General features: G+C 47.6%; 1 protein-coding gene across 1 annotated transcript in view; it reads right to left on the bottom strand.

The window, feature by feature from the left end:
* The window catches only part of LOC138287526 (protein mono-ADP-ribosyltransferase PARP12-like), a 266,656-nt gene that overhangs the window by 90,109 nt on the left and 150,852 nt on the right, over positions 1 to 25,695 (bottom strand). Inside the window, exon 8 of the mRNA XM_069227998.1 lies at positions 25,495 to 25,591. Coding sequence (XP_069084099.1) covers positions 25,495 to 25,591 — 97 coding nt within the window. The remainder of the gene's footprint in view (positions 1 to 25,494; positions 25,592 to 25,695) is intronic.

Consider the following 25,695-nt stretch of genomic DNA (forward strand, 5'->3'; position numbering starts at 1 on the left):
TTCTTCTTGTTGCAGGAATCTAATTTTCTAGGGTTCAGGGTAGCCCTTAAATACTAAATTTAAGGGCGTGTTTAGGTCTGGGGGGTTAGTAGCCAATGGCTACTAGCCCTGAGGGTGGGTACACCCTCTTTGTGCCTCCTCCCAAGGGGAGGGGGTCACAATCCTAACCCTATTGGGGGAATCCTCCATCTGCAAGATGGAGGATTTCTAAAAGTTAGAGTCACCTCAGCTCAGGACACCTTAGGGGCTGTCCTGACTGGCCAGTGACTCCTCCTTGTTTTTCTCATTATTTTCTCCGGCCTTGCCGCCAAAAGTGGGGCCTGGCCGGAGGGGGCGGGCAACTCCACTAGCTGGAGTGTCCTGCTGGGTTGGCACAAAGGAGGTGAGCCTTTGAGGCTCACCGCCAGGTGTGACAATTCCTGCCTGGGGGAGGTGTTAGCATCTCCACCCAGTGCAGGCTTTGTTACTGGCCTCAGAGTGACAAAGGCACTCTCCCCATGGGGCCAGCAACATGTCTCGGTTTGTGGCAGGCTGCTAAAACTAGTCAGCCTACACAGATAGTCGGTTAAGTTTCAGGGGGCACCTCTAAGGTGCCCTCTGTGGTGTATTTTACAATAAAATGTACACTGGCATCAGTGTGCATTTATTGTGCTGAGAAGTTTGATACCAAACTTCCCAGTTTTCAGTGTAGCCATTATGGTGCTGTGGAGTTCGTGTTTGACAGACTCCCAGACCATATACTCTTATGGCTACCCTGCACTTACAATGTCTAGGGTTTTGTTTAGACACTGTAGGGGTACCATGCTCATGCACTGGTACCCTCACCTATGGTATAGTGCACCCTGCCTTAGGGCTGTAAGGCCTGCTAGAGGGGTGTCTTACCTATACTGCATAGGCAGTGAGAGGCTGGCATGGCACCCTGAGGGGAGTGCCATGTCGACTTACTCGTTTTGTCCTCACTAGCACACACAAGCTGGTAAGCAGTGTGTCTGTGCTGAGTGAGAGGTCTCCAGGGTGGCATAAGACATGCTGCAGCCCTTAGAGACCTTCCTTGGCATCAGGGCCCTTGGTACTAGAAGTACCAGTTACAAGGGACTTATCTGGATGCCAGGGTCTGCCAATTGTGGATACAAAAGTACAGGTTAGGGAAAGAACACTGGTGCTGGGGCCTGGTTAGCAGGCCTCAGCACACTTTCAATTGTAAACATAGCATCAGCAAAGGCAAAAAGTCAGGGGGCAACCATGCCAAGGAGGCATTTCCTTACACAACCCCCCCCCAAACGAAAGAGGATGAGACTAACCTTTCCCAAGAGAGTCTTCATTTTCTAAGTGGAAGAACCTGGAAAGGCCATCTGCATTGGCATGGGCAGTCCCAGGTCTGTGTTCCACTATAAAGTCCATTCCCTGTAGGGAGATGGACCACCTCAACAGTTTAGGATTTTCACCTTTCATTTGCATCAGCCATTTGAGAGGTCTGTGGTCAGTTTGAACTAGGAAGTGAGTCCCAAAGAGGTATGGTCTCAGCTTCTTCAGGGACCAAACCACAGCAAAGGCCTCCCTCTCAATGGCACTCCAACGCTGCTCCCTGGGGAGTAACCTCCTGCTAATGAAAGCAACAGGCTGGTCAAGGCCATCATCATTTGTTTGGGACAAAACTGCCCCTATCCCATGTTCAGAGGCATCAGTCTGCACAATGAACTGCTTAGAATAATCTGGAGCTTTGAGAACTGGTGCTGAGCACATTGCTTGTTTCAGGGTGTCAAAGGCCTGTTGGCAGTCCACAGTCCAGTTCACTTTCTTGGGCATTTTCTTGGAGGTGAGTTCAGTGAGGGCTGTCACAATGGATCCATATCCCTTCACAAACCTCCTGTAGTACCCAGTCAAGCCAAGGAATGCCCTGACTTGAGTCTGGGTTTTTGGAGCTACCCAGTCCAGAATAGTCTGGATCTTGGGTTGGAGTGGCTGAACTTGGCCTCCACCTACAAGGTGTCCCAAGTAAACCACAGTTCCCTGCCCTATCTGGCATTTGGATGCCTTGATAGAGAGGCCTGCAGATTGCAGAGCCTTCAAAACCTTCCTCAGGTGGACCAGGTGATCCTGCCAGGTGGAGCTAAAGACAGCAATATCATCAAGATAAGCTGTGCTAAAGGACTCCAAGCCAGCAAGGACTTGATTCACCAACCTTTGGAAGGTGGCAGGGGCATTCTTTAAACCAAAGGGCATAACAGTAAACTGATAATGCCCATCAGGTGTGGAGAATGCTGTCTTTTCTTTTGCTCCAGGTGCCATTTTTATTTGCCAGTACCCTGCTGTCAAGTCAAAGGTACTTAGAAATTTGGCAGCACCTAATTTATCAATGAGCTCATCAGCTCTTGGAATTGGATGGGCATCTGTCTTGGTGACAGAATTGAGCCCTCTGTAGTCCACACAAAACCTCATCTCTTTCTTTCCATCTTTGGTGTGAGGTTTGGGGACTAAGACCACTGGGCTAGCCCAGGGGCTGTCAGAGCGCTCAATCACTCCCAATTCCAGCATCTTGTGGACTTCCACCTTGATGCTTTCCTTAACATGGTCAGACTGTCTGAAGATTTTGTTCTTGACAGGCATGCTGTCTCCTGTGTCCACATCATGGGTACACAGGTGTGTCTGACCAGGGGTTAGGGAGAAAAGCTCAGGAAACTGTTGTAGGACTCTCCTACAATCAGCCTGCTGTTGGCCAGAGAGGGTGTCTGAGTAGATCACTCCATCTACTGTGCCATCTTTTGGGTCTGATGACAGAAGATCAGGGAGAGGTTCACTCTCTGCCTCCTGATCCTCATCTGTTACCATTAACAGATTCACATCAGCCCTGTCATGGAAGAGCTTAAGGCGGTTCACATGGATCACCCTCTTGGGGCTCCTGCTTGTGCCCAGGTCCACCAGGTAGGTGACCTGACTCTTCCTCTCTAGCACTGGGTAAGGGCCACTCCATTTGTCCTGGAGTGCCCTGGGAGCCACAGGCTCCAGAACCCAGACTTTCTGCCCTGGTTGGAACTCAACCAGTGCAGCCTTTTGGTCATACCAAAACTTCTGGAGCTGTTGGCTGGCCTCAAGGTTTTTGGTTGCCTTTTCCATGTACTCTGCCATTCTAGAGCGAAGGCCAAGTACATAGTCCACTATGTCCTGTTTAGGCTCATGGAGAGGTCTCTCCCAGCCTTCTTTAACAAGGGCAAGTGGTCCCCTTACAGGATGACCAAACAGAAGTTCAAAGGGTGAGAATCCTACTCCCTTCTGTGGTACCTCCCTGTAAGCGAAAAGCAGACATGGCAGGAGGACATCCCATCTCCTTTTGAGTTTTTCTGGGAGCCCCATGATCATGCCTTTTAATGTCTTGTTGAATCTCTCAACTAAGCCATTAGTTTGTGGATGGTAGGGTGTAGTGAATTTATAAGTCACTCCACACTCATTCCACATGTGCTTTAGGTATGCTGACATGAAGTTGGTACCTCTGTCAGACACCACCTCCTTAGGGAAACCCACTCTGGTAAAGATACCAATGAGGGCCTTGGCTACTGCAGGGGCAGTAGTCGACCTAAGGGGAATAGCTTCAGGATACCTGGTAGCATGATCCACTACTACCAGGATATACATATTTCCTGAGGCTGTGGGAGGTTCTAGTGGACCAACTATGTCCACACCCACTCTTTCAAAGGGCACCCCCACCACAGGAAGTGGAATGAGGGGGGCCTTTGGATGCCCACCTGTCTTACCACTGGCTTGACAGGTGGGGCAGGAGAGGCAAAACTCCTTAACCATGTTGGACATATTGGGCCAGTAGAAGTGGTTGACTAACCTCTCCCACGTCTTGGTTTGTCCCAAATGTCCAGCAAGGGGAATGTCATGGGCCAATGTTAGGATGAACTCTCTGAACAGCTGAGGCACTACCACTCTCCTAGTGGCACCAGGTTTGGGGTCTCTGGCCTCAGTGTACAGGAGCCCATCTTCCCAATAGACCCTATGTGTTCCATTTTTCTTGCCTTTGGACTCTTCAGCAGCTTGCTGCCTAAGGCCTTCAAGAGAGGGACAGGTTTCTTGTCCCTTACACAGCTCTTCCCTTGAGGGTCCCCCTGGGCCCAAGAGCTCAACCTGATAAGGTTCAAGCTCCAAAGGCTCAGTTCCCTCAGAGGGCAGAACTTCTTCCTGAGAAGAGAGGTTCCCTTTCTTTTGCTGTGTTGCAGTTGGTTTCCCAACTGACTTTCCTTTTCTCTTGGTAGGCTGGGCCATTCTTCCAGACTCCAGCTCTACTTGTTCACCCTGTGCCTTGCATTGTGCTCTGGTTTTCACACACACCAGTTCAGGGATACCCAGCATTGCTGCATGGGTTTTTAGTTCTACCTCAGCCCATGCTGAGGACTCCAGGTCATTTCCAAGCAGACAGCCCACTGGGATATTTGAGGAGACCACCACCTGTTTCAGGCCATTGACCCCTCCCCATTCTAAAGTAACCATTGCCATGGGATGTACTTTTCTCTGATTGTCAGCGTTGGTGACTGTGTAAGTTTTTCCAGTCAGGTATTGGCCAGGGGAAACCAGTTTCTCTGTCACCATGGTGACACTGGCACCTGTATCCCTCAGGCCCTCTATTCTAGTCCCATTAATCAAGAGTTGCTGTCTGTATTTTTGCATGTTAGGCGGCCAGACAGCTAGTGTGGCTAAATCCACCCCACCCTCAGAAACTAGAGTAGCTTCAGTGTGGACCCTGATTTGCTCTGGGCACACTGTTGATCCCACTTGGAGACTAGCCATACCAGTGTTACCTGGATGGGAGTTTGGAGTGGAACCTTTCTTGGGACAGGCCTTGTCTCCAGTTTGGTGTCCATGCTGTTTACAGCTATGACACCAGGCCTTTTTGGGATCAAAGTTTTTACCCTTGTACCCATTGTTTTGTGAAGAGGCTCTGGGCCCACCCTCCTGTGCAGGTTTTTGGGGGCCTGTAGAAGACTCTTTACTATTTTTAGTTTTGGTTGTCTCATCACCCTTCTGCTGGGGAGTCTTTGTGACCCCTTTCTTTTGGTCACCCCCTGTTGAAGTCTTGGACACCCTTGTCTTGACCCAATGGTCCGCCTTCTTTCCCAATTCTTGGGGAGAAATTGGTCCTAGGTCTACCAGATGCTGATGCAGTTTATCATTGAAACAATTACTTAACAGGTGTTCTTTCACAAATAAATTGTACAGCCCATCATAATTACTTACACCACTGCCTTGAATCCAACCATCTAGTGTTTTCACTGAGTAGTCAACAAAGTCAACCCAGGTCTGGCTCGAGGATTTTTGAGCCCCCCGGAACCTAATCCTGTACTCCTCAGTGGAGAATCCAAAGCCCTCAATCAGGGTACCCTTCATGAGGTCATAAGATTCTGCATCTTGTCCAGAGAGTGTGAGGAGTCTATCCCTACACTTTCCTGTGAACATTTCCCAAAGGAGAGCACCCCAGTGAGATCTGTTCACTTTTCTGGTTACACAAGCCCTCTCAAAAGCTGTGAACCATTTGGTGATGTCATCACCATCTTCATATTTAGTTACAATCCCTTTAGGGATTTTCAACATGTCAGGAGAATCTCTGACCCTATTTATGTTGCTGCCACCATTGATGGGTCCTAGGCCCATCTCTTGTCTTTCCCTCTCTATGGCTAGGATCTGTCTTTCCAAAGCCAATCTTTTGGCCATCCTGGCTAACTGGATGTCCTCTTCACTGGGGCTATCCTCAGTGATTTCAGAGGTGTTGGTCTCTCCTGTGAGGGAACCAGCATCTCTGACTATTATTTTTGGAGTCAGGGTTTGAGGGACCCTGTTCTCCCTAGATAGGACTGGTAGGGGGGAATTGTCCTCCAAGTCACTATCCTCTTCCTCTGAGTTGCCACCCTCAGAGGGGTTGGCCTTTTCAAACTCTGCCAAAAGCTCCTGGAGCTGTATTTTGGTAGGTTTGGGGCCCATTGTTATTTTCTTTATTTTACAGAGTGACCTTAGCTCCCTCATCTTAAGATGGAGGTAAGGTGTGGTGTCGAGTTCCACCACAGTCACATCTGTGCTAGACATTTTGTTTCTAAAAGTTGGAATACTTTTTAAGAATCTACAACTGTTTCTAGAATCTAATTTCAAACTTTTAACAAACTTTTAAACTCTAAAAAGAAATGCTAAACAGGATCTAACACAAGGCCCTAGCAGGTCTTTTAAGAATTTAGAAAACTTTTCAAATTGCAAAAATCAATTTCTAATGACAATTTTGGAATTTGTCGTGTGATCAGGTATTGGCTGAGTAGTCCAGCAAATGCAAAGTCTTGTACCCCACCGCTGATCCACCAATGTAGGAAGTTGGCTCTGTATGTGCTATTTCAAAGTAAGGAATAGCATGCACAGAGTCCAAGGGTTCCCCTTAGAGGTAAAATAGTGGTAAAAATAGATAATACTAATGCTCTATTTTGTGGTAGTGTGGTCGAGCAGTAGGCTTATCCAAGGAGTAGTGTTAAGCATTTGTTGTACATACACAAGACAATAAATGAGGTACACACACTCAGAGACAAATCCAGCCAATAGGTTTTTATATAGAAAAATATCTTTTCTTAGTTTATTTTAAGAACCACAGGTTCAAATTCTACATGTAATATCTCATTCGAAAGGTATTGCAGGTAAGTACTTTAGGAACTTCAAATCATCAAAATTGCATGTATACTTTTCAAGTTATTGACAAATAGCTGTTTTAAAAGTGGACACTTAGTGCAATTTTCACAGTTCCTAGGGGAGGTAAGTATTTGTTAGATTAACCAGGTAAGTAAGACACTTACAGGGCTCAGTTTTTGGTCCAAGGTAGCCCACCGTTGGGGGTTCAGAGCAACCCCAAAGTCACCACACCAGCAGCTCAGGGCCGGTCAGGTGCAGAGTCCAAAGTGGTGCCCAAAACACATAGGCTAGAATGGAGAGAAGGGGGTGCCCCGGTTCCGGTCTGCTTGCAGGTAAGTACCCGCGTCTTCGGAGGGCAGACCAGGGGGGTTTTGTAGGGCACCGGGGGGGACACAAGTCCACACAGAAATTTCACCCTCAGCGGCGCGGGGGCGGCCGGGTGCAGTGTAGAAACAAGCGTCGGGTTCGCAATGTTAGTCTATGAGAGATCTCGGGATCTCTTCAGCGCTGCAGGCAGGCAAGGGGGGGATTCCTCGGGGAAACCTCCACTTGGGCAAGGGAGAGGGACTCCTGGGGGTCACTTCTCCAGTGAAAGTCCGGTCCTTCAGGTCCTGGGGGCTGCGGGTGCAGGGTCTCCCCCAGGCGTCGGGACTTTAGGTTCAAAGAGTCGCGGTCAGGGGAAGCCTCGGGATTCCCTCTGCAGGCGGCGCTGTGGGGGCTCAGGGGGGACAGGTTTTGGTACTCACAGTATCAGAGTAGTCCTGGGGTCCCTCCTGAGGTGTTGGATCGCCACCAGTCGAGTCGGGGTCGCCGGGTGCAGTGTTGCAAGTCTCACGCTTCTTGCGGGGAGCTTGCAGGGATCTTTAAAGTTGCTGGAAACAAAGTTGCAGCTTTTCTTGGAGCAGGTCCGCTGTCCTCGGGAGTTTCTTGTCTTTTCGAAGCAGGGGCAGTCCTCAGAGGATGTCGAGGTCGCTGGTCCCTTCGGAAGGCGTCGCTGGAGCAGGATCTTTGGAAGGCAGGAGACAGGCCGGTGAGTTTCTGGAGCCAAGGCAGTTGTCGTCTTCTGGTCTTCCGCTGCAGGGGTTTTCAGCTGGGCAGTCCTTCTTCTTGTTGCAGGAATCTAATTTTCTAGGGTTCAGGGTAGCCCTTAAATACTAAATTTAAGGGCGTGTTTAGGTCTGGGGGGTTAGTAGCCAATGGCTACTAGCCCTGAGGGTGGGTACACCCTCTTTGTGCCTCCTCCCAAGGGGAGGGGGTCACAATCCTAACCCTATTGGGGGAATCCTCCATCTGCAAGATGGAGGATTTCTAAAAGTTAGAGTCACCTCAGCTCAGGACACCTTAGGGGCTGTCCTGACTGGCCAGTGACTCCTCCTTGTTTTTCTCATTATTTTCTCCGGCCTTGCCGCCAAAAGTGGGGCCTGGCCGGAGGGGGCGGGCAACTCCACTAGCTGGAGTGTCCTGCTGGGTTGGCACAAAGGAGGTGAGCCTTTGAGGCTCACCGCCAGGTGTGACAATTCCTGCCTGGGGGAGGTGTTAGCATCTCCACCCAGTGCAGGCTTTGTTACTGGCCTCAGAGTGACAAAGGCACTCTCCCCATGGGGCCAGCAACATGTCTCGGTTTGTGGCAGGCTGCTAAAACTAGTCAGCCTACACAGATAGTCGGTTAAGTTTCAGGGGGCACCTCTAAGGTGCCCTCTGTGGTGTATTTTACAATAAAATGTACACTGGCATCAGTGTGCATTTATTGTGCTGAGAAGTTTGATACCAAACTTCCCAGTTTTCAGTGTAGCCATTATGGTGCTGTGGAGTTCGTGTTTGACAGACTCCCAGACCATATACTCTTATGGCTACCCTGCACTTACAATGTCTAGGGTTTTGTTTAGACACTGTAGGGGTACCATGCTCATGCACTGGTACCCTCACCTATGGTATAGTGCACCCTGCCTTAGGGCTGTAAGGCCTGCTAGAGGGGTGTCTTACCTATACTGCATAGGCAGTGAGAGGCTGGCATGGCACCCTGAGGGGAGTGCCATGTCGACTTACTCGTTTTGTCCTCACTAGCACACACAAGCTGGTAAGCAGTGTGTCTGTGCTGAGTGAGAGGTCTCCAGGGTGGCATAAGACATGCTGCAGCCCTTAGAGACCTTCCTTGGCATCAGGGCCCTTGGTACTAGAAGTACCAGTTACAAGGGACTTATCTGGATGCCAGGGTCTGCCAATTGTGGATACAAAAGTACAGGTTAGGGAAAGAACACTGGTGCTGGGGCCTGGTTAGCAGGCCTCAGCACACTTTCAATTGTAAACATAGCATCAGCAAAGGCAAAAAGTCAGGGGGCAACCATGCCAAGGAGGCATTTCCTTACAAGCATCTCTGGAGATCTTGACAGTACCTTCTAAATCTCCCTTGTGTTGAGACCACTGCCTTCGGAGGCACCACTGAAGAGCCCTCATGTGCCAGCGAGCATGCGTGACCAACAGAATGCAGGAGGCGAACAGACCGAGCAGACGAAGGACCTTGAGGACTGGAACTACCGCTCCATTTCGAAACATTGGAACCAATTCCTGAATATCTTGAATCCGCTGAGGCGGAGGAAAGGCTCGACTCAATGTTGTATCCAGTACTGCCTCTATGAACAGGAGGCGCTGAGAGGGCTCCAGGTGAGATTTGGGCACGTTCACCAAAAAGCCCAGGTCGAACAACAACTGGGTTGTTGACCGCAGATGATGTGACACAAGCTCCGGGGACTTGGCTTTGATCAACCAGTCGTCCAAGTAAGGGAATACTGCTATCCCCTTCCTTCTGAGCTCCGCCGCAACCACTGACATCACCTTTGTGAAGACTCGAGGTGCTGAAGTAAGACCAAACGGGAGGACCGCAAACTGATAGTGCTGCGACCCTACCACAAACCGGAGATACTTCCTGTGCGACTTGAGTATCGGGATATGAAAGTAAGCATCCTGCAAGTCGACAGACACCATCCAATCTTCCTTGTTCAACGCCAAAAGCACCTGTGCTAGGGTCAGCATCTTGAACTTTTCCTGTTTGAGGAACCAATTCAAGATCCTCAGATCCAGGATTGGTCTCAACTGACCATCCTTTTTGGGAATCAGGAAGTATCTTGAGTAACAACCTCAACCCTTTTCCTGCTCTGGGACCAACTCTACCGCGCCCTTTGAAAGGAGGACTTGAACCTCCTGTTCTAGCAACAGGAGGTGTTCTTCTGAACAATAAGATGGGCGGGGCGGGATGAGGGGCGGGAACTCCCGAAAAGGAAGGGCGTAGCCTTTCCCCACAATGCCGAGAACCCAAGTGTCCTTTGTGATAGACTTCCACTTGTGGAGAAAATGCTGTAATCTTCCCCCTACAGGAGAGGAGTGAGTGGGAAACGGTGGAAGCCTAAGGCTGCTTCCCCTGCTGCACCCCTCCAGAGGACGAGGAAGAGGCAGAGTGCTGTTGAGAGGCTCCTCTGGTACGGGCCCCACCCCTCCCCCTCCCTCTAAATGACCTATAGGGGAGGGAAGAGGCGGGTTGCTGGAACCTCCCCCGAAAGGAAGAGGAAGAAGAGCCACGCCCAAATCCCCGAAACCTCCTGAAAAATCTAGAAGAGGCAGAGGAAGAAGGAGCTTGCAGTCCTAACGATTTGGCTGTGGCTCTGCTCTCCTTAAATCGTTCCAAGGCCGAATCTGCCTTGGCTCCAAACAGTCTGTCCCCATCAAACGGGAGGTCCAGCAGGGTCGACTGCACATCCGCAGAAAACCCCGAGTTTCGGAGCCAGGCCTGTCTTCTTGCCACCACAGCCGTGCCCATCGCCCTGGCCACCGAGTCGGTCGTGTCCAGCCCAGACTGGATAATCTGGGTCGCGGCAGCCTGGGCGTCCGAGACCACATCCAAGAGACCCTGGGGGAGCTCCGTAAATGAAGACGAAATATCATCCATCAGAGCATGGATGTACCTCCCCAGAATGCACGTTGCGTTGGTGGCCTTCAACGCCAAACTGCATGACGAAAATATTTTCTTGGACTGCGCATCCAGTTTCTTGGAGTCTCTATCTCCAGGCACCGTCGGGAAGGAACCAGGCGCTGACTTTGAGGAACAGGAGGCTTGCACCACCAAGCTCTCCGGCGTAGGGTGTCTAGAGAGAAAGCCAGGGTCAGATGGTGCAGCTCGATACCTCCTGGCCACAGCCCTATGAACGGCCGAGGAAGACACCAGCTTCTTCCACACCTCCAACACCGGATCCAGCAAAGCCTCATTAAATGGCAAGAGAGGCTCAGCTGCAGCAGAGGCCGGATGCAATACCTCTGTCAGCAAATTCTGCTTCGCCTCTGCCACCGGCAAAGGCAGGTCCAAAAAGCTCGCTGCCTTCCTCACCACAGCATGAAAGGAAGCAGCCTCCTCCGTATATTCCCCTGGAGATGAAAGGTCCCACTCAGGGGAAGTGTCCAGCCCACTGGCTGTATCCAGACCATGTAGTCCGTCTCCAGAGTCCTCAATCTCTCCCTCCTCTAAGACTCGCTGGTACTCCTGCTCTTCTAAAAGACGGAGAGCACGCCTCCTCGAATGAAGTCTCTCCTCGATACGCGGAGTCGACATGGCCTCCGCCGACGTACGGCGCCGATCTCCAGAAGCATCTGACGCCGCGTCCAGCGCCACAGGCAGCTTCGGCGCCGAGGCAGGAGCCGGAGGACGAGGTCTTGGAGCCAATGGACCAACCGGAGTCACAGGGCAAAATCCTGACTTCGACGGAAGGGCAACCTCCGGGGCCGAAACATCCGAAGCCACCGGAGCGGCCACCGACGCCGGCACCGGCGCCGAGCCCACATTCCCAAAGGGGAGATAGGGCATGAAGGGTGCCGGCCGAAGAGGCGCAGGATCACCCAACGAAAAGGCCAATGGCCCCGAAGGACCAGCCGGAGCAGCTCCTGGAGCCATCTGCTGAAAGATGGTATACATCGCATTAAGAAACGCGGTACTATCGGCTCCAGGAGTGGGAAAAGCCGGATACTGGGGTGCCTGGATCGAGGGCGACCCCGACCTCGACGTCTGCGACGCCGGAGAAAACACAAGAGGCTGCACCACCTCAATCACCGACGCCTGACCAGGCGAAGTCGGTGACGCCGGAGAGGGCAACGGCGTCGATGGATGCGGCGTGACCGTGGGGCTGACCTCCCAAGTCCTCCGACGCCAAGCCGAAGGTGACCTCGAACGAGACTCCTTGCTGGAATGACGTCGTGAGTCTCTACGGCGCCGGGAGTCTCGATGACGCCGGTGAGACCTTGGCGAAGAAGACTTCTTATGATGTTTCTCCTTCTTCTTTGACTTTGCCATGAATAACTTGGCCTCACGCTCTTTGAGGGCCTTCGGATTCATGTGTTGACATGAATCGCAAGTCGAGACGTCGTGGTCGGAGCTCAAACACCATAGACAGTCGGAGTGAGGATCTGTAACTGACATCTTGCCCCCACACTCTCGACAGGGCTTGAAACCCGACTTCCTCTGAGACATTATTACCGCAGAGAAGACTACGCAGCAGACAATACACTGTAACCACGAAGGTAACAGTAGCTCCCTCGAAGATAACCGTTTCGAATGCACGGAAAAAAGGGAACTGTCATCGGCACGTCGGCGAGGACCTCTTATTGCCTGTATGACGTCAGACGGCGTCGCATGGGCTAGAGTGACGTCCTCGTCGACGTGCAGAGACTAGTAAGAAGATTTCCGTCGAATGCTGGCGCCATGGGAGTATTCATTAGGTGAGGAATCCACAGGTAGTTGTATCCATCAGAATATGCTCATACTATGAGTAGAAACAAATGAGGTTTTCAAATAAATCCTATCAATGCATTGTAAACCTGTTTTTAGTTTTTCAAATCCGCAACAAACAATTATAGTTAGCACTACAGCTTGAAGCTGTTCTCAATAAGGAGCATCCTTTACCACGCACGTCTGAAACCCATGTACCTTTCTGGACACAGTTACATCCAGTCTGCCATCTGCAGGCTGAGATAAGCCTCTTTAACCAATCTCTTTGGTTTGGGCAAAATGCCTCATCAAGTTTAGAGAATACCAGTCAGTCAGTCAGTCGAATAACTTTATTCTGCAGTTGCCATAAAAGTGCAAACCAGAACACATATTACCGATCTATGGATAATATAAAACACAATTAAAAACTATAAAACAATTTCTAAGAACATCATATAAGCATCCGATCTAAAACCCTTTGACATATAGCAGATAAATATACTAAACATGCTTAAGAAATAATAAAAGCACAAAAATACAGATATTATCTAAAAATAGTAGACTTCCACTAACATATACGAATTTAAAATAGAGTAGACCTTTTCCTAATACTTAAAGAAGCTGTAACAAAATCTAGTACATGATGATAGGTTTGAATATCTGACAGTCTCTGAAAATATAATAGAGCTTCCTTGTAGTGGATAGGTCCAAGGTGACGTAAAATGGTAGGATAAAAGCCCTTCTGGGAGCAGCGTATAGAGGGCAAAAAAGAAGAAAATGCGAGGTACTCTGATTTGACTTGGAATCACAGGGGCAGAGTGGTAAATCCTTTTTCAAGAAACATGGTTCGGGAAAGGCCACCTTAAAATGAATTAGATTAAATCTAAAAAGTGTTAAAAGAGAAATTGTTCTAAAACTTAAAAACCAGGTCAAATAGGGTTCAAGGCATGGAGCAGTCGCAATCAGAGTATAGGGATCGAAGGATTTCAGTTTCAGGGAACTATAAAATCTCAACTCTGAAACATGCTCAGAATAAGTTGACTTCAAAACAGTCCTAGAATTTGTAGTTACCAAATGGGGTTCGTCAAACATATACCTGAGCCCTAGCTTCTCAAAGGAGTTTCGCAGAAACTTAAGCCAGGGAATCCTATTTGAATTGTGTAATTGTAGGCAGTCAGAAATGTAGTCTTGAACAAGTTTTGCCGCGGGGTTTAGCCAGCATCTAATCCAGAGCAGTAGCGGAGCAATGGAGACCCTGCCCTCCAAAAATCGCTGACCCATTTCTTCATGGCAGATGATATTTGCTGTACATTTTGGAACCATCAGTAATCTACGAAGGAATTAATTTTCAACGCTCTGGAGAGAGGGAATTTTGTTATAGCCCCAAACTCCTGCCCCGTATAGGACTGCTGCAGCGCACTTGGAGTTATAGAGTGTTTTCATCTGTGCAGGGTGTCTGTGGCCTGGTTTACTAGTAAAGCGAAAAATCGCTTCGTTATTCCTTTTCAGCTGTTGGAGCTTGAAGTTAATATGTGTCTTCCAGGACAGAGAGGAACTCATATGCAAGCCTAAATAACAAAAATTATTCACCTTGTTTAAAATATGTCCTCCCATACTAAATTGTTTAGACTTTGCATTACGTGGGCCACATGTCATAACAAAAGTCTTGGGGTAATTTACTTTCAGATCAAGGTTCAACATAAAATTGTAAAATAGGTCCAAAAGTCCCTGTAAACCGTTTGCGGTACGAGCAATTAAAACTGCATCATCAGCATATAATAAACCTGGAAGTGATCTCTGTTCCATCTTTGGTACATCCTTTGCATGTTTTACCAGCAAATCATAGAGCCCATTTATGTAGATAAAAAAAAAAAGAAAGGGCGCTAAGATACATCCCTGTCTTACGTCCCTTGTTGATGGAACGGGAGAAGTTCTCTGCCCATGTAGACCAGTCTGAACAGAAACCGTTAAGTCTGTGTGTAGCCGTTTAATAAGCTCCAAAAGGGACGTATCACAGCCTAAAGCTCCTAGGGTTTGCCATAGCTTCGACCTATTACCATATCAAAGGCACTAGTTAGATCAATAAATGCCATATGAATGGACTCTTTTTTGACTATCACATATTTACTGAGTATCAGATGCAGATTTAAAACTTGCTCAACTGTACCTACACCGGGTCTAGAACCAAATTGAATAGGGGATAAAATCTGGGCCTCAGTCATCCAATCTTCTAAATGGGATAAGATCACGCTTCCTAAAATCTTTGTTGTCGAATCAATAAGGGAAATTGGTCTGTAAAAGGAAGGATCTTGTCTGTTTCCTATTTTGAAGATGGGAACAATAATAGCCGATTTCCATGAGATGGGTACATTACTATTTACTGCGCTATTCAACACATTTGTAACTAGCGGACCCCAAAGGTCAATTTCAGATTTAAAAAGATCAGCGGTAACCCCATCAGGGCCAGGAGCCTTTCCCGGCCTTGATCGATTGATGGCACTTAAGACCTCATGGAAATCAAAGGTAATATCTAAGGCCTTAATATTAGGGTCTAAAATAGAATGTGTTGTAAGATTATCTTCTATATACAGGCTCTCATTATTTCCTGGACAAAAAACTTTCCTAAAATGAGTTACCCAGACGTCCTCGGCAATAAGACAGTCATCGGCCTTAGTATTATTATCTGAGAAGTAAGAGTGATTTATCACTTTCCAAAATTTGGAAGAATCCTTCAGCTCAGAGGCAGTCTCTTATAATATAGAGAATACCAATTCCACAAACATACCCAGCAAAAGATCAAGAAACCGTCTCCAGGCTTGCACAGCCCTAGCATATATGATTAACTGGAATGACCCACAGGACTAGAGTTCCAAGAAATACACAAATGACGTCCCCTCAAGAAGACATCAGAATCTTCAAGTGACAGCAGAAACCTTAGGCGCCGAAGGCACACCAAAAGTAAGACCGTCTTTACTCCGCGCCAGTCATGCTGCCCATTTAATTCCACAAATGACTGCTCAAGTTAAACTTAGTTATTCTAAAGCGGTGTTAATGACTACTGGGAAGAGAGCTTGAGAAAAATATTTTGAGAGGAATTTCTACCTTTGTTTCCTTCCCCCTTTTAATGTGGATGGGATAGAGGAGGAGTTCAACTCATATTTTTGTATTTCTAAAGAAGGACACAATGATGACCTCTGTTTTGGAGGTGAATGTGGCACATGAGGGTGCAGCGCATCAGGTTAGCAGTGTCTTCTATGTTGTGTCTACGAAAAAGGCTAACAAACAAGCACTGACAAAGCCTATTGTCCATGTCATTTTGCTTTTTTTTTTTTACATTTTGTTATATTTCACAGCAGCTCAATTGCTAGGAAGGAAAAAAAATGATGAAGTCAATAGAATTCACATACGCAAACCCTATTGCCTATGCCAATTCTTGTTTCAATGTATGTTACACGTTTATTGTCTATAGTGCTGTGCTTTTTTCTTCTGTACAGCGTTCTGTTCAAAATGCTACAGCTGCTGATAAATAACTATATAAATAAATAAAAAGTCAATGTCTGTTGTCTGTGGCTTATATCAAATGTGCAGCGGCTGAATTGGTCTTCTGGTGGGTTCTATTATGAAAATGTCACTGACCCAGTGTACATCTGTTCGTGGCATCAGTCGCTGGAGATTCACATGTTCTGCATAGCTCGCCATCTGGTGATGGGTCGGAGTGTTACAAGTTGTTTTTCTTCGAAGAAGTCTTTCGAGTGACTCCTCCTTCTGTCTCCATTGCACATGGGCGTCGACTCCATCTTCGATTGTTTTCCCCGCAGAGGGTGAGGTAGGAGTTGTGTTGTAGTAATAGTGCCCATGCAATGGAGTGACTAAGTATGTACCTATTTAAGGTTAAAATCATATATATACAAATGTACAAAGTTGAAGCTAACTTCCGAACTGCTACAGGCTCCCGGGGAGGCGGGTGGGCACATGTGAATCTCCAGCGACTGATGCCACGAACAGATGTACACTGGGTAAGTGACATTTTCAGTTCGATGGCATCTGTCGCTGTAGATACACATGTTCTGCATAGACTAGTAAGCAGTTATCTCCCCAAAAGCGGTGGCTCAGCCTGTAGGAATGGAAGTGGTTTGAAATAATGTTCTTAACACGGCTTGACCTACTGTGGCTTGCTGTGCGGATAGCACATCTACACAGTAGTGCTTGGTGAACGTGTGTGGCGTAGACCATGTGGCTGCCTTACATATTTCTTGCATTGGGATGTTTCCTAGAAAGGCCATGGTAGCACCTTTTTTTCTGGTTGAGTGTGCCCTTGGTGTAATGGGCAGTTGTCGTTTTGCTTTAAGGTAGCAGATTTGGATGCATTTAACTATCCATCTGGCTATACCTTGTTTTGATATTGGGTTTCCTGCATGAGGTTTTTGGAATGCAATAAATAGTTGTTTAGTCTTTCTGATGTTTTTCGCTCTGTCAGTGTAGTACATTAATGCTCTTTTGACATCTAATGTATGTAGTGCCCCCTCAGCTACGGAATCTGGCTGTGGGAAGAACACTGGTAGTTCCACTGTTTGATTTAGGTGGAACGGTGAAATAACCTTTGGTAAAAATTTAGGATTAGTCCTTAGGACGACTTTATTTTTGTGTAGTTGTATAAAAGGTTCTTGTATTGTAAACGCCTGAATTTCGCTTACTCTTCTTAGAGATGTAATGGCGATGAGAAATGCAACCTTCCAGGTTAGGAACTGTATTTCGCAAGAGTGCATGGGTTCAAAAGGTGGACCCATGAGTCTTGTTAAGACAACATTTAAGTTCCATGAAGGAACAGGTGGTGTTCTTGGTGGTATAATTCTTTTAAGGCCTTCCATGAATGCTTTAATGACTGGTATCCTATATAGGGAAGTTGAATAGGTAGTCTGCAGGTATGCAGATATTGCTGCAAGGTGTATTTTAATGGAAGAGAAGGCTAGGTTAGATTTTTGTAAGTGAAGCAAGTAACCCACTACATCCTTTGGAGCTGCGTGTAAAGGTTGGATCTGATTATGATGGCAGTAGCAAACAAACCTCTTCCATTTACTTGCATAGCAGTGCCTAGTGGACGGCCTTCTGGCTTGCTTTATGACTTCCATACATTCTTGCGTAAGTTGTAAGTGTCCGAATTCTAGGATTTCAGGAGCCAGATTGCTAGATTCAGCGATGCTGGATCTGGATGTCTGATCTGTTGGTTGTGTTGTGTTAACAGATCCGGCCTGTTGGGCAATTTGATGTGGGGTACTACTGATAGGTCTAGCAGTGTTGTGTACCAGGGTTGCCTTGCCCAAGTTGGTGCTATTAATATGAGGTTGAGTTTGTTTTGACTCAATTTGTTTACCAGATAAGGAAGGAGAGGGAGAGGAGGAAAAGCGTAGGCAAATATCCCTGACCAGTTCATCCATAGGGCATTGCCTTGGGACTGCCTGTGTGGGTATCTGGATGCGAAGTTTTGGCATTTTGCGTTCTCTTTTGTTGCAAACAAGTCTATTTGAGGTGTTCCCCAGAGTCTGAAGTAAGTGTTTAGAATTTGGGGGTGAATTTCCCATTCGTGGACCTGTTGGTGATCTCGAGAGAGATTGTCTGCAAGTTGATTCTGGATCCCTGGAATAAACTGTGCTATTAGGCGAATGTGGTTGTGAATTGCCCATCGCCATATCTTTTGTGCCAGCAGGCTCAACTGCGTTGAGTGTGTCACCCCCTTGTTTGTTTAGATAATACATTGTTGTCATGTTGTCTGTTTTGACAAGAATGTATTTGTGAGTTATAATTGGTTGGAAAGCCCTTAATGCTTGAAAAACTGCTAGCTTTTCTAGGTGATTTATATTCAGTTTTGTTTGATGTACGTTCCATTGTCCTTGTATGCTGTGTTGATCGAGGTGTGCTCCCCACCCTGTCATGGAAGCATCTGTTGTTATTACGTATTGTGGCACTGGGTCTTGGAAAGGCCGCCCTTTGTTTAAATTTATACTGTTCCACCATAGAAGCGAGAGGTAAGTTTGGCGGTCTATCAACACCAGATCTAGAAGGTGACCCTGTGCTTGTGACCATTGTGATGCTAGGCACTGTTGTAAGGGCCTCATGTGCAGTTTTGCGTTCGGGACAATGGCTATGCATGAGGACATCATGCCTAGGAGTTGTAATATCATCTTTGCTTGTAATGTTTGTGTTGGATACATGCGTTGTATGATCTTGTTGAAATTTTGAATTCTTTGTGGACTTGGAGTGGCTACTCCTTTTGTTGTGTCTATTATGGCTCCCAGGTATTGTTGTACTTTGCACGGCAAAATGTTGGATTTTGCAAAGTTGACGGTGAAACCTAGTTTGTAGAGGGTTTGTATGATTTGATTTGTGTGGTGTAAGCACTTTGTTAGTGAATTGGTTTTGATTAGCCAGTCGTCTAGATACGGGAATACATGTATTTGCTGCCTTCTGATGTGTGCAGCCACTACTGCTAGACATTTTGTAAAGACTCTTGGTGCGGTTGTTAAACCAAAAGGCAATACTTTGAATTGGTAATGTATTCCTTTGAATACGAACCGTAGGTATTTTCTGTGCGATTGATGTATTGGTATATGGAAATACGCGTCTTTGAGGTCTGAGGTTGTCATGTAGTCCTGTAGTTTTAGCAATGGTAACACTTCTTGTAGCGTGACCATGTGAAAGTGGTCTGATTTGATGTAGGTGTTTAGTATTCTGAGGTCTAGGATTGGTCTCAGTGTTTTGTCCTTTTTTGGTATTAAGAAGTACAGTGAATAGACTCCTGTGTTTGTTTGTGTGTTTGGTACAAATTCGATTGCATTCTTTTGCAATAGTGCTTGAACTTCTATTTCCAGAAGTTCGGAATGTTGTTTTGATAAATTCTGTGCTTTTGGTGGTATGTTTGGAGGGAATTTTAGGAATTCTATGCAATAACCATGTTGGATAATTGCTAAGACCCAAGTGTCTGTAGTTATTTCCTCCCATGCTTTGTAATAATGACCTATTCTTCCCCCCACTGGTGTTGTGTGGAGGGGGTGAGTGACATCTGAGTCACTGCTTGGTTGTAGGGGTTTTGGGGCTTTGAAATTTTCCTCTATTCCTAGGGAATTGCCCTCCTCTGTATTGGCCCCGAAAGCCTCCCCTGTACTGTCCCTGGTAGCTGGACGGTGTTGCCTGCGAGGTGCTGGCTTGTGTGGCCTGACCCCGAAACCCCCCTCTAAAGGGTGTCTTGCGGAAGGTGCTGTAGGTTCCTCTGCTCTGCGGGGAGTAGAGTGCGCCCATGGCTTTAGCAGTGTCAGTGTCTTTTTTTTAGTTTTTCGATTGCCGTGTCCACTTCTGGTCCGAACAGTTGTTTTTCGTTGAATGGCATATTGAGCACTGCCTGCTGTATCTCTGGTTTGAACCCAGACGTTCTTAGCCATGCGTGCCTTCTAATGGTCACAGATGTATTAATTGTTCTTGCAGCTGTGTCTGCTGCGTCCATAGAGGATCGTATCTGGTTATTTGATATGTTCTGTCCTTCCTCAACCACCTGCTTTGCCCTCTTTTGTAGTTCCTTGGGTAGATGCTCGATGAGGTGTTGCATCTCATCCCAATGGGCTCTGTCATAGCGCGCAAGTAGTGCTTGAGAGTTAGCGATGCGCCACTGGTTTGCAGCTTGTACTGCGACTCTTTTCCCAGCTGCATCGAACTTGCGGCTCTCTTTATCTGGGGGTGGTGCATCCCCAGATGTGTGGGAGTTGGCTCTTTTCCGAGCTGCTCCTACTACGACGGAATCTGGTGGCAGCTGTGTGGTGATGACAACAGGGTCTGTAGGAGGTGCCTTATATTTCTTTTCCACCCTTGGCGTTATTGCCCTACTTTTGACCGGCTCCTTGAAGATTTCCTTTGCGTGCCGAAGCATACCTGGCAGCATAGGCAGGCTTTGGTAGGAGCTGTGGGTGGAGGAGAGGGTGTTGAATAAAAAGTCATCCTCGACTTGTTCTGAGTGGAGGTTTACGTTGTGGAATTGTGCTGCTCTAGCCACCACTTGAGAATATGCTGTGCTGTCTTCTGGTGGTGAGGGCTTTGTTGGATATGCCTCCGGACTGTTGTCCGACACTGGGGCGTCATATAAGTCCCAAGCGTCTTGATCCTGGTCACCTTGGCTCATGGTGGTGTGAGCCGGGGAATGTGACGGAGTTTGTGCTGGTGAGACGTTAATTACAGGTGGAGGAGAGGGTGGCGGAGTCACCTTTTTCACTATTTTTGTTTGTGGCGCCTGGTCTGTTTGAAACTCCAGTCTCCTTTTTCTCCTAATAGGGGGAAGGGTGCTTATTTTTCCTGTTCCCTGCTGTATGAAAATACGTTTTTGTGTATGGTCTACTTCGGTGGATTGCAGCTCTTCCTCAAACCTATGCTTTCGCATCTGAGAGGACAGTGATTGCTCCTCTGTATAAGAGCCTGGACCTGGGTCGGTTACGGGTTGTTTCGGCACCGAAACCCTGTCTGTAACTTTTTTCGGCTCAGAGGTGGCTTTTTTCTTTTTTGGAGTCGAAACCTCTCGGCGTCGATCTTCGTCGGTGCCGCTGTCTCGCCGTCGAGCCGTTTCTACACCGCTATCTCGGTGTCGTTGCTTTTCTCCAGCACTTTCTCGATCTCAATGACGGAAGTGCTACTGCCGGTAGTCGCACTCTGTCCTCCCAGCGACCTGTCCTTTGGCTCCAGTTGTTCTACAATGCCTCTTGGAGGGGCCTCATGTGGAGTCTGGCATTTGGGACAATAAAATGCATGATGCCATGGAGCCCAGCAGCGATGTCACCTGACGTGCCGTAGGTGCGTTGGCTCTCAACAGGTCCTGACACTTCCTGTCTATTGAGGATAGTCGTTCCTCCGAAGGATACACTCTTTGGAGTTCTGTGTTTATGATAGCTCCCAGGTAGTGAAGGTTCTGTGTTGGAATCAAGGTTGACTTTTGGTAATTGACCTGAAGACCTAGAGACTCGCAAACTCCGAGCACAATGTCCCGATGGCTTCTCATCTGCTCCGGAGAAGACGCCTTCAGTAACCAGTCGTCTACGTATGGATATATGAATATTTTTTGTTTTCGAAGATGCGCCACTACCACTGCCATACATTTCGAGAAGACGCGTGGGGCAGATTTCAGGCCAAATGGCAGAACTCTGAACTGGTAATGCTGTAACGCTACTTGGAAGCGCAGGAATTTTCGATGTTTTGGAGCTATTGGGATGTGAAAATATGCATCCTGCAGGTCGATGGAGCACATCCAGTCTCCCTCATGTAGCTAAGGGAAAATCTGGTGAAGCGCTAGCATCCTGAACTTCTGTTTCCTTATGTATTTGTTCAGCAGCCGTAGGTCCAGAATTGGCCTGAAAACGCCCTCTCGACCCTTCTTCGCCACCAGAAAGTAACGGGAGTAGCCATGTTCGACAATATTGAGCACCCATTTGTCTCTTGTGATAGAGTGCCACTCGTGAAGATAAGCTGTAATACTTCCCCCCACCGGAGTGGTGTACAGTGTAGAGGGAAGCGAGATCTCATTGTTTGGCCGGCGCTTTCGGAGTGGACTGTTGAGGTCTACTTGACCCTCGCTCCCTTGTGTTCCTTCGCTGAAAAAGAGGGCGTCCCTGCCGTTGCTGTGATCTTTGGGACCAGTGAGGGGTTTGAACCCTCTGCTGGAAAGGGCGCCTGTCATAAGGCCTATACCTCCGCCTGAAATCTTTCTTTCTTTCCAGGCCCACTGCCCTCATGGTATCCACCTCGGTCTTCATGCGGGCCATTTCCTCGTCTGCATGGGCACCAAATAGAGAGTTCCCGGCGAATGGGAGATTCAGGATGCGTTGTTGTGCTTCCTGCTTCAAACCAGTGAGCCTCAGCCAGGAAGACCTCCTTGCACAGATTCCATGCGCGTACCCATGTGCAGCTAAATCCGCCCCATCTGCTGCCGCGCTGATAACCTGGTTGGATACCAGGCATCCTTCTTGCAGGATCTCTTGAAAATCTTGTCTGTCCTCTCTGGGCAATTTCTCTGTGAATCTATTGAGAGAGTCCCACAGAGAACGATCATACCTGCCCAGGAGTGCAGAAACACTGGAGACTTTCATTGCCGAAGCCGCCGTCCCGCATATCTTTCTCCCCAGAGAGTCTAGATGCCTGCTCTCTTTATCCGGGGGGACCGTGGATGATGATGCCACTGAGTGGGTCTTTCGGGCTGCGGCTAATATTACAGAGTCCGGTGGCGGATCCTTCCTGAGGAACAAAGGGTCCTGTTTTTGAGAATCCTAGCTGGGGCAGATTTGAGCAAGGCTGGGGCCAGGAAAGTGTCCATGGTTGGCTGCAACAAACCAGGCACTAAAGGCAGCAGCTTTTTTGATGCTGATCTCTGTTGTAGAGTCTCAAAGATGACTGACGAGGAGGTAGATGGCTCTGGAACCTCTATGTTTAGTTTCTGCGCTCCTCTTAACAGCACCTCGTTAAACGTGGTAATGTCATCCACCGGTGAGACCCTAGCAGGTGGAGAATCTGTTAGGGTGGGGGAGTAACGCCCGACAGATGATCCTGACGACGACCAAGAGGGTGATCTTCTTCGTGAATGAGACCTGGATCGTCGTTGAGAACGAGACCTGCTGCGAGACGCTGTAGCAGAGTGCCCAGGCCTCGCGGCCGGTTGACGAGGAGCAGAACGAGCCCGTCCTGCCCTTGCTGTCGGTGATGGCGTTCTTGGCAGAGAGGCAGTAGGCGAGTACATTCGCAAGTATTGCGAATCCGAGGTCTGTTAAGGCTCTCCAGCCATCTTGGAGATAGATTGATGGGCGAGACATGCCCAGATGGTGCTGCTCTTGACCGAGATGAGTCGCTCAGTATGGAGACCACTGGAGATGGTGCGGCCTTGTCTGGCGTGGGGCGATGTTCTACTCTCTGCGGGACAGGTAAAACCTGTGTCGACGTCGAAGGGCGCCCCACCGATTGCTCTTGCCTCGACGTTGAGTGTCTCGACGTGGAGTGTCTCGACGTCGAACGGCGATCTTTGGACCTCGACCTGCTCGCCGTCGTGTGCCTCGACGTGGAGTGGTGGGAAGCCGACGGCGGATGTCTCGCATGCCGTTGTGGCGATTTCGACGCCGTGTCTCTTGACGTCGGGGGCGCACAGCCTTTGGCGGTGACCGGGCACGCCGGCGATGGCTCGAACGTCGATCGGCGGGCTGCCGTCGACGGAGACCTGCCCCTGCGATGATGTTCCCTCGACGCCGTCTCCTTCGACGTCGGGTGTGTCGCCGTCGACGCCGATCTATGCCGGTGAGACGGTGGTAGCGACGACGTCGACGGGGAGCAAACAGGCACTTTCCTACCTGCTGACGTCGACCTAGCCATTCTCTCCTGAGAATGGCCTGCTGGTTGTCTGGGAAGTGAAGAGGACGATGTTTTCTGCCTCTCCTGAAGCCCATGTAGCCTGATCTTTTCTCTGTCCTTCAGAGTCCTCGTTGACATATTCTTGCAGTGCTTACAAGTGTCAGGGCAGTGACTCTGAGGCAGGCACACTATACACAGAGAGTGTGGGTCTGACTGGGCCTTCTTCTTCCCACAAGCAGGGCATTTGACAAAAAGTGAAGGCATTTTTCTGTCAGGAAAAAACTGCCAAGCTCAGACAAAGATGTTATCTGTCGAATGAAAAAGGAAAAAACGCTTTTTTTAAAGGATTTTTCTGAGAAAAACTCAGAAAAACTGAGAGTTCAATGCTCCAGGATCCTCTCAGAAGAAGCCGGAAAAAAGAACTGACCTAACTGTGAACCAACTGTCACCTTTCCTTCACCCCTGAGGCATGGTGGGATACTGGAGGTGCTCAGGGTCTTAAAGGCACGGTGCCAAAGTTTTTATGGTTCTCTCTGTGTTAACCTGCATGCAGCCTATTGGCTAAGAATGCTCCATTGTTTTTCAATGCAGTTTTTTTTCTCTTTTTTCTCTAGAGTTTACTGCTGCTTACTTCCCTAAGCCCAGTTTTGGGGTCTTGGGTAGATATTTATTCTCTATTGTAATTTTATAATATAAAAAAAATAAAAAAAATAAAAACTTCATAGAAATAAAGCATTTTAGCCGGTTTTAACATTATAGCCTGCATTGCTGTTTTACACATGTATAATATGTGTGTATGTTATATATGCTCCGGGGTCCCCGCACAAGGGCGGGAATATTCAATGTTTATGACTTTGATGAGGATCCCCTGGAAGAGAAAAGTCTCTTCTGGGACATGGAGGTGAAAAAGTAAATGAACTGGTGAACATTGCCAGTGGATCTTATGGGAGACTACAAGGTGGCATGATCTATGGTGTGAAAAGTAGCTGAGAGGATCAGCAATATCAGGTGCATGAATTGCCATTATCTTTGGTCAGGAGGGAATAGTCTACGATTTGTAATGTTGCTGTTTCCATGATGCAGAATATTCTAAAACCAGTAGTGATGCGGATAGTTTTCAGGGATCGTGAATACGAAAAAATGTAAAATATCAAGAGTGATTTTTAAATATCAGATTTGGCATGGCTGATACTGGCTTACTTATTACTGTTCTAAAAATATTAAAAGAAAAATGTTATGGTATTATCGGTTATGTTTAGATAATAAAACTTGCATGATTAGATAGGCTCGAATCTGATCGTCTCTCATATAATGATAAGGGTCAATTGCCAGCAGTTATGGAAGTCTGGTGGGAAATTATTCTCTGCACTACAACTCTTCGGCAGTTAATATCTTAATTCAAGCGTTGTTCTCTACAGCAGTTGCAAAGCTTCAACCCATTTTGACAAACTACAAGTTAAGTTCTATCAAAAATGTTTTGCATTTCCACTTAACAGGCATAGAAAATACTGTTTTTGCTACAGTCAACAACATTTGAACTGAATGGAGGACTAGTATGATCACGAACTACAAGCCCTTCAACCTTTGAATACCTTAAAAACTGTAAAAAGCTGTTTTATCCCACTAGGTTGTCAAGTGATCTATGAGATTATTCATATTATGATTCTGTTTCATACACATTGTTTATGGAGAATAAAATCTAAAATACAAACAAAGAATGGAAGGCTTACTTAGTTTTCATTTTTTCTACTTCCTCTTGAGAAACAAACTTTGGTCTCCTGCAAACCTCTCGTTCAGTTTTGTAACGCAGGTTTCTTTGAACCATGTCTATAAAATGGTAGAGTAAAACAAATTGAGAAACTTAATGTGAACACATCAGAAACATAGATGTCAAGTCATAAGTACCACCTAACTTCAGTGGCCCTAAGCCA

The sequence above is a fragment of the Pleurodeles waltl genome, chromosome 4_1, assembly GCF_031143425.1.
Source record: "Pleurodeles waltl isolate 20211129_DDA chromosome 4_1, aPleWal1.hap1.20221129, whole genome shotgun sequence".
Classification (NCBI taxonomy): domain Eukaryota; kingdom Metazoa; phylum Chordata; class Amphibia; order Caudata; family Salamandridae; genus Pleurodeles; species Pleurodeles waltl.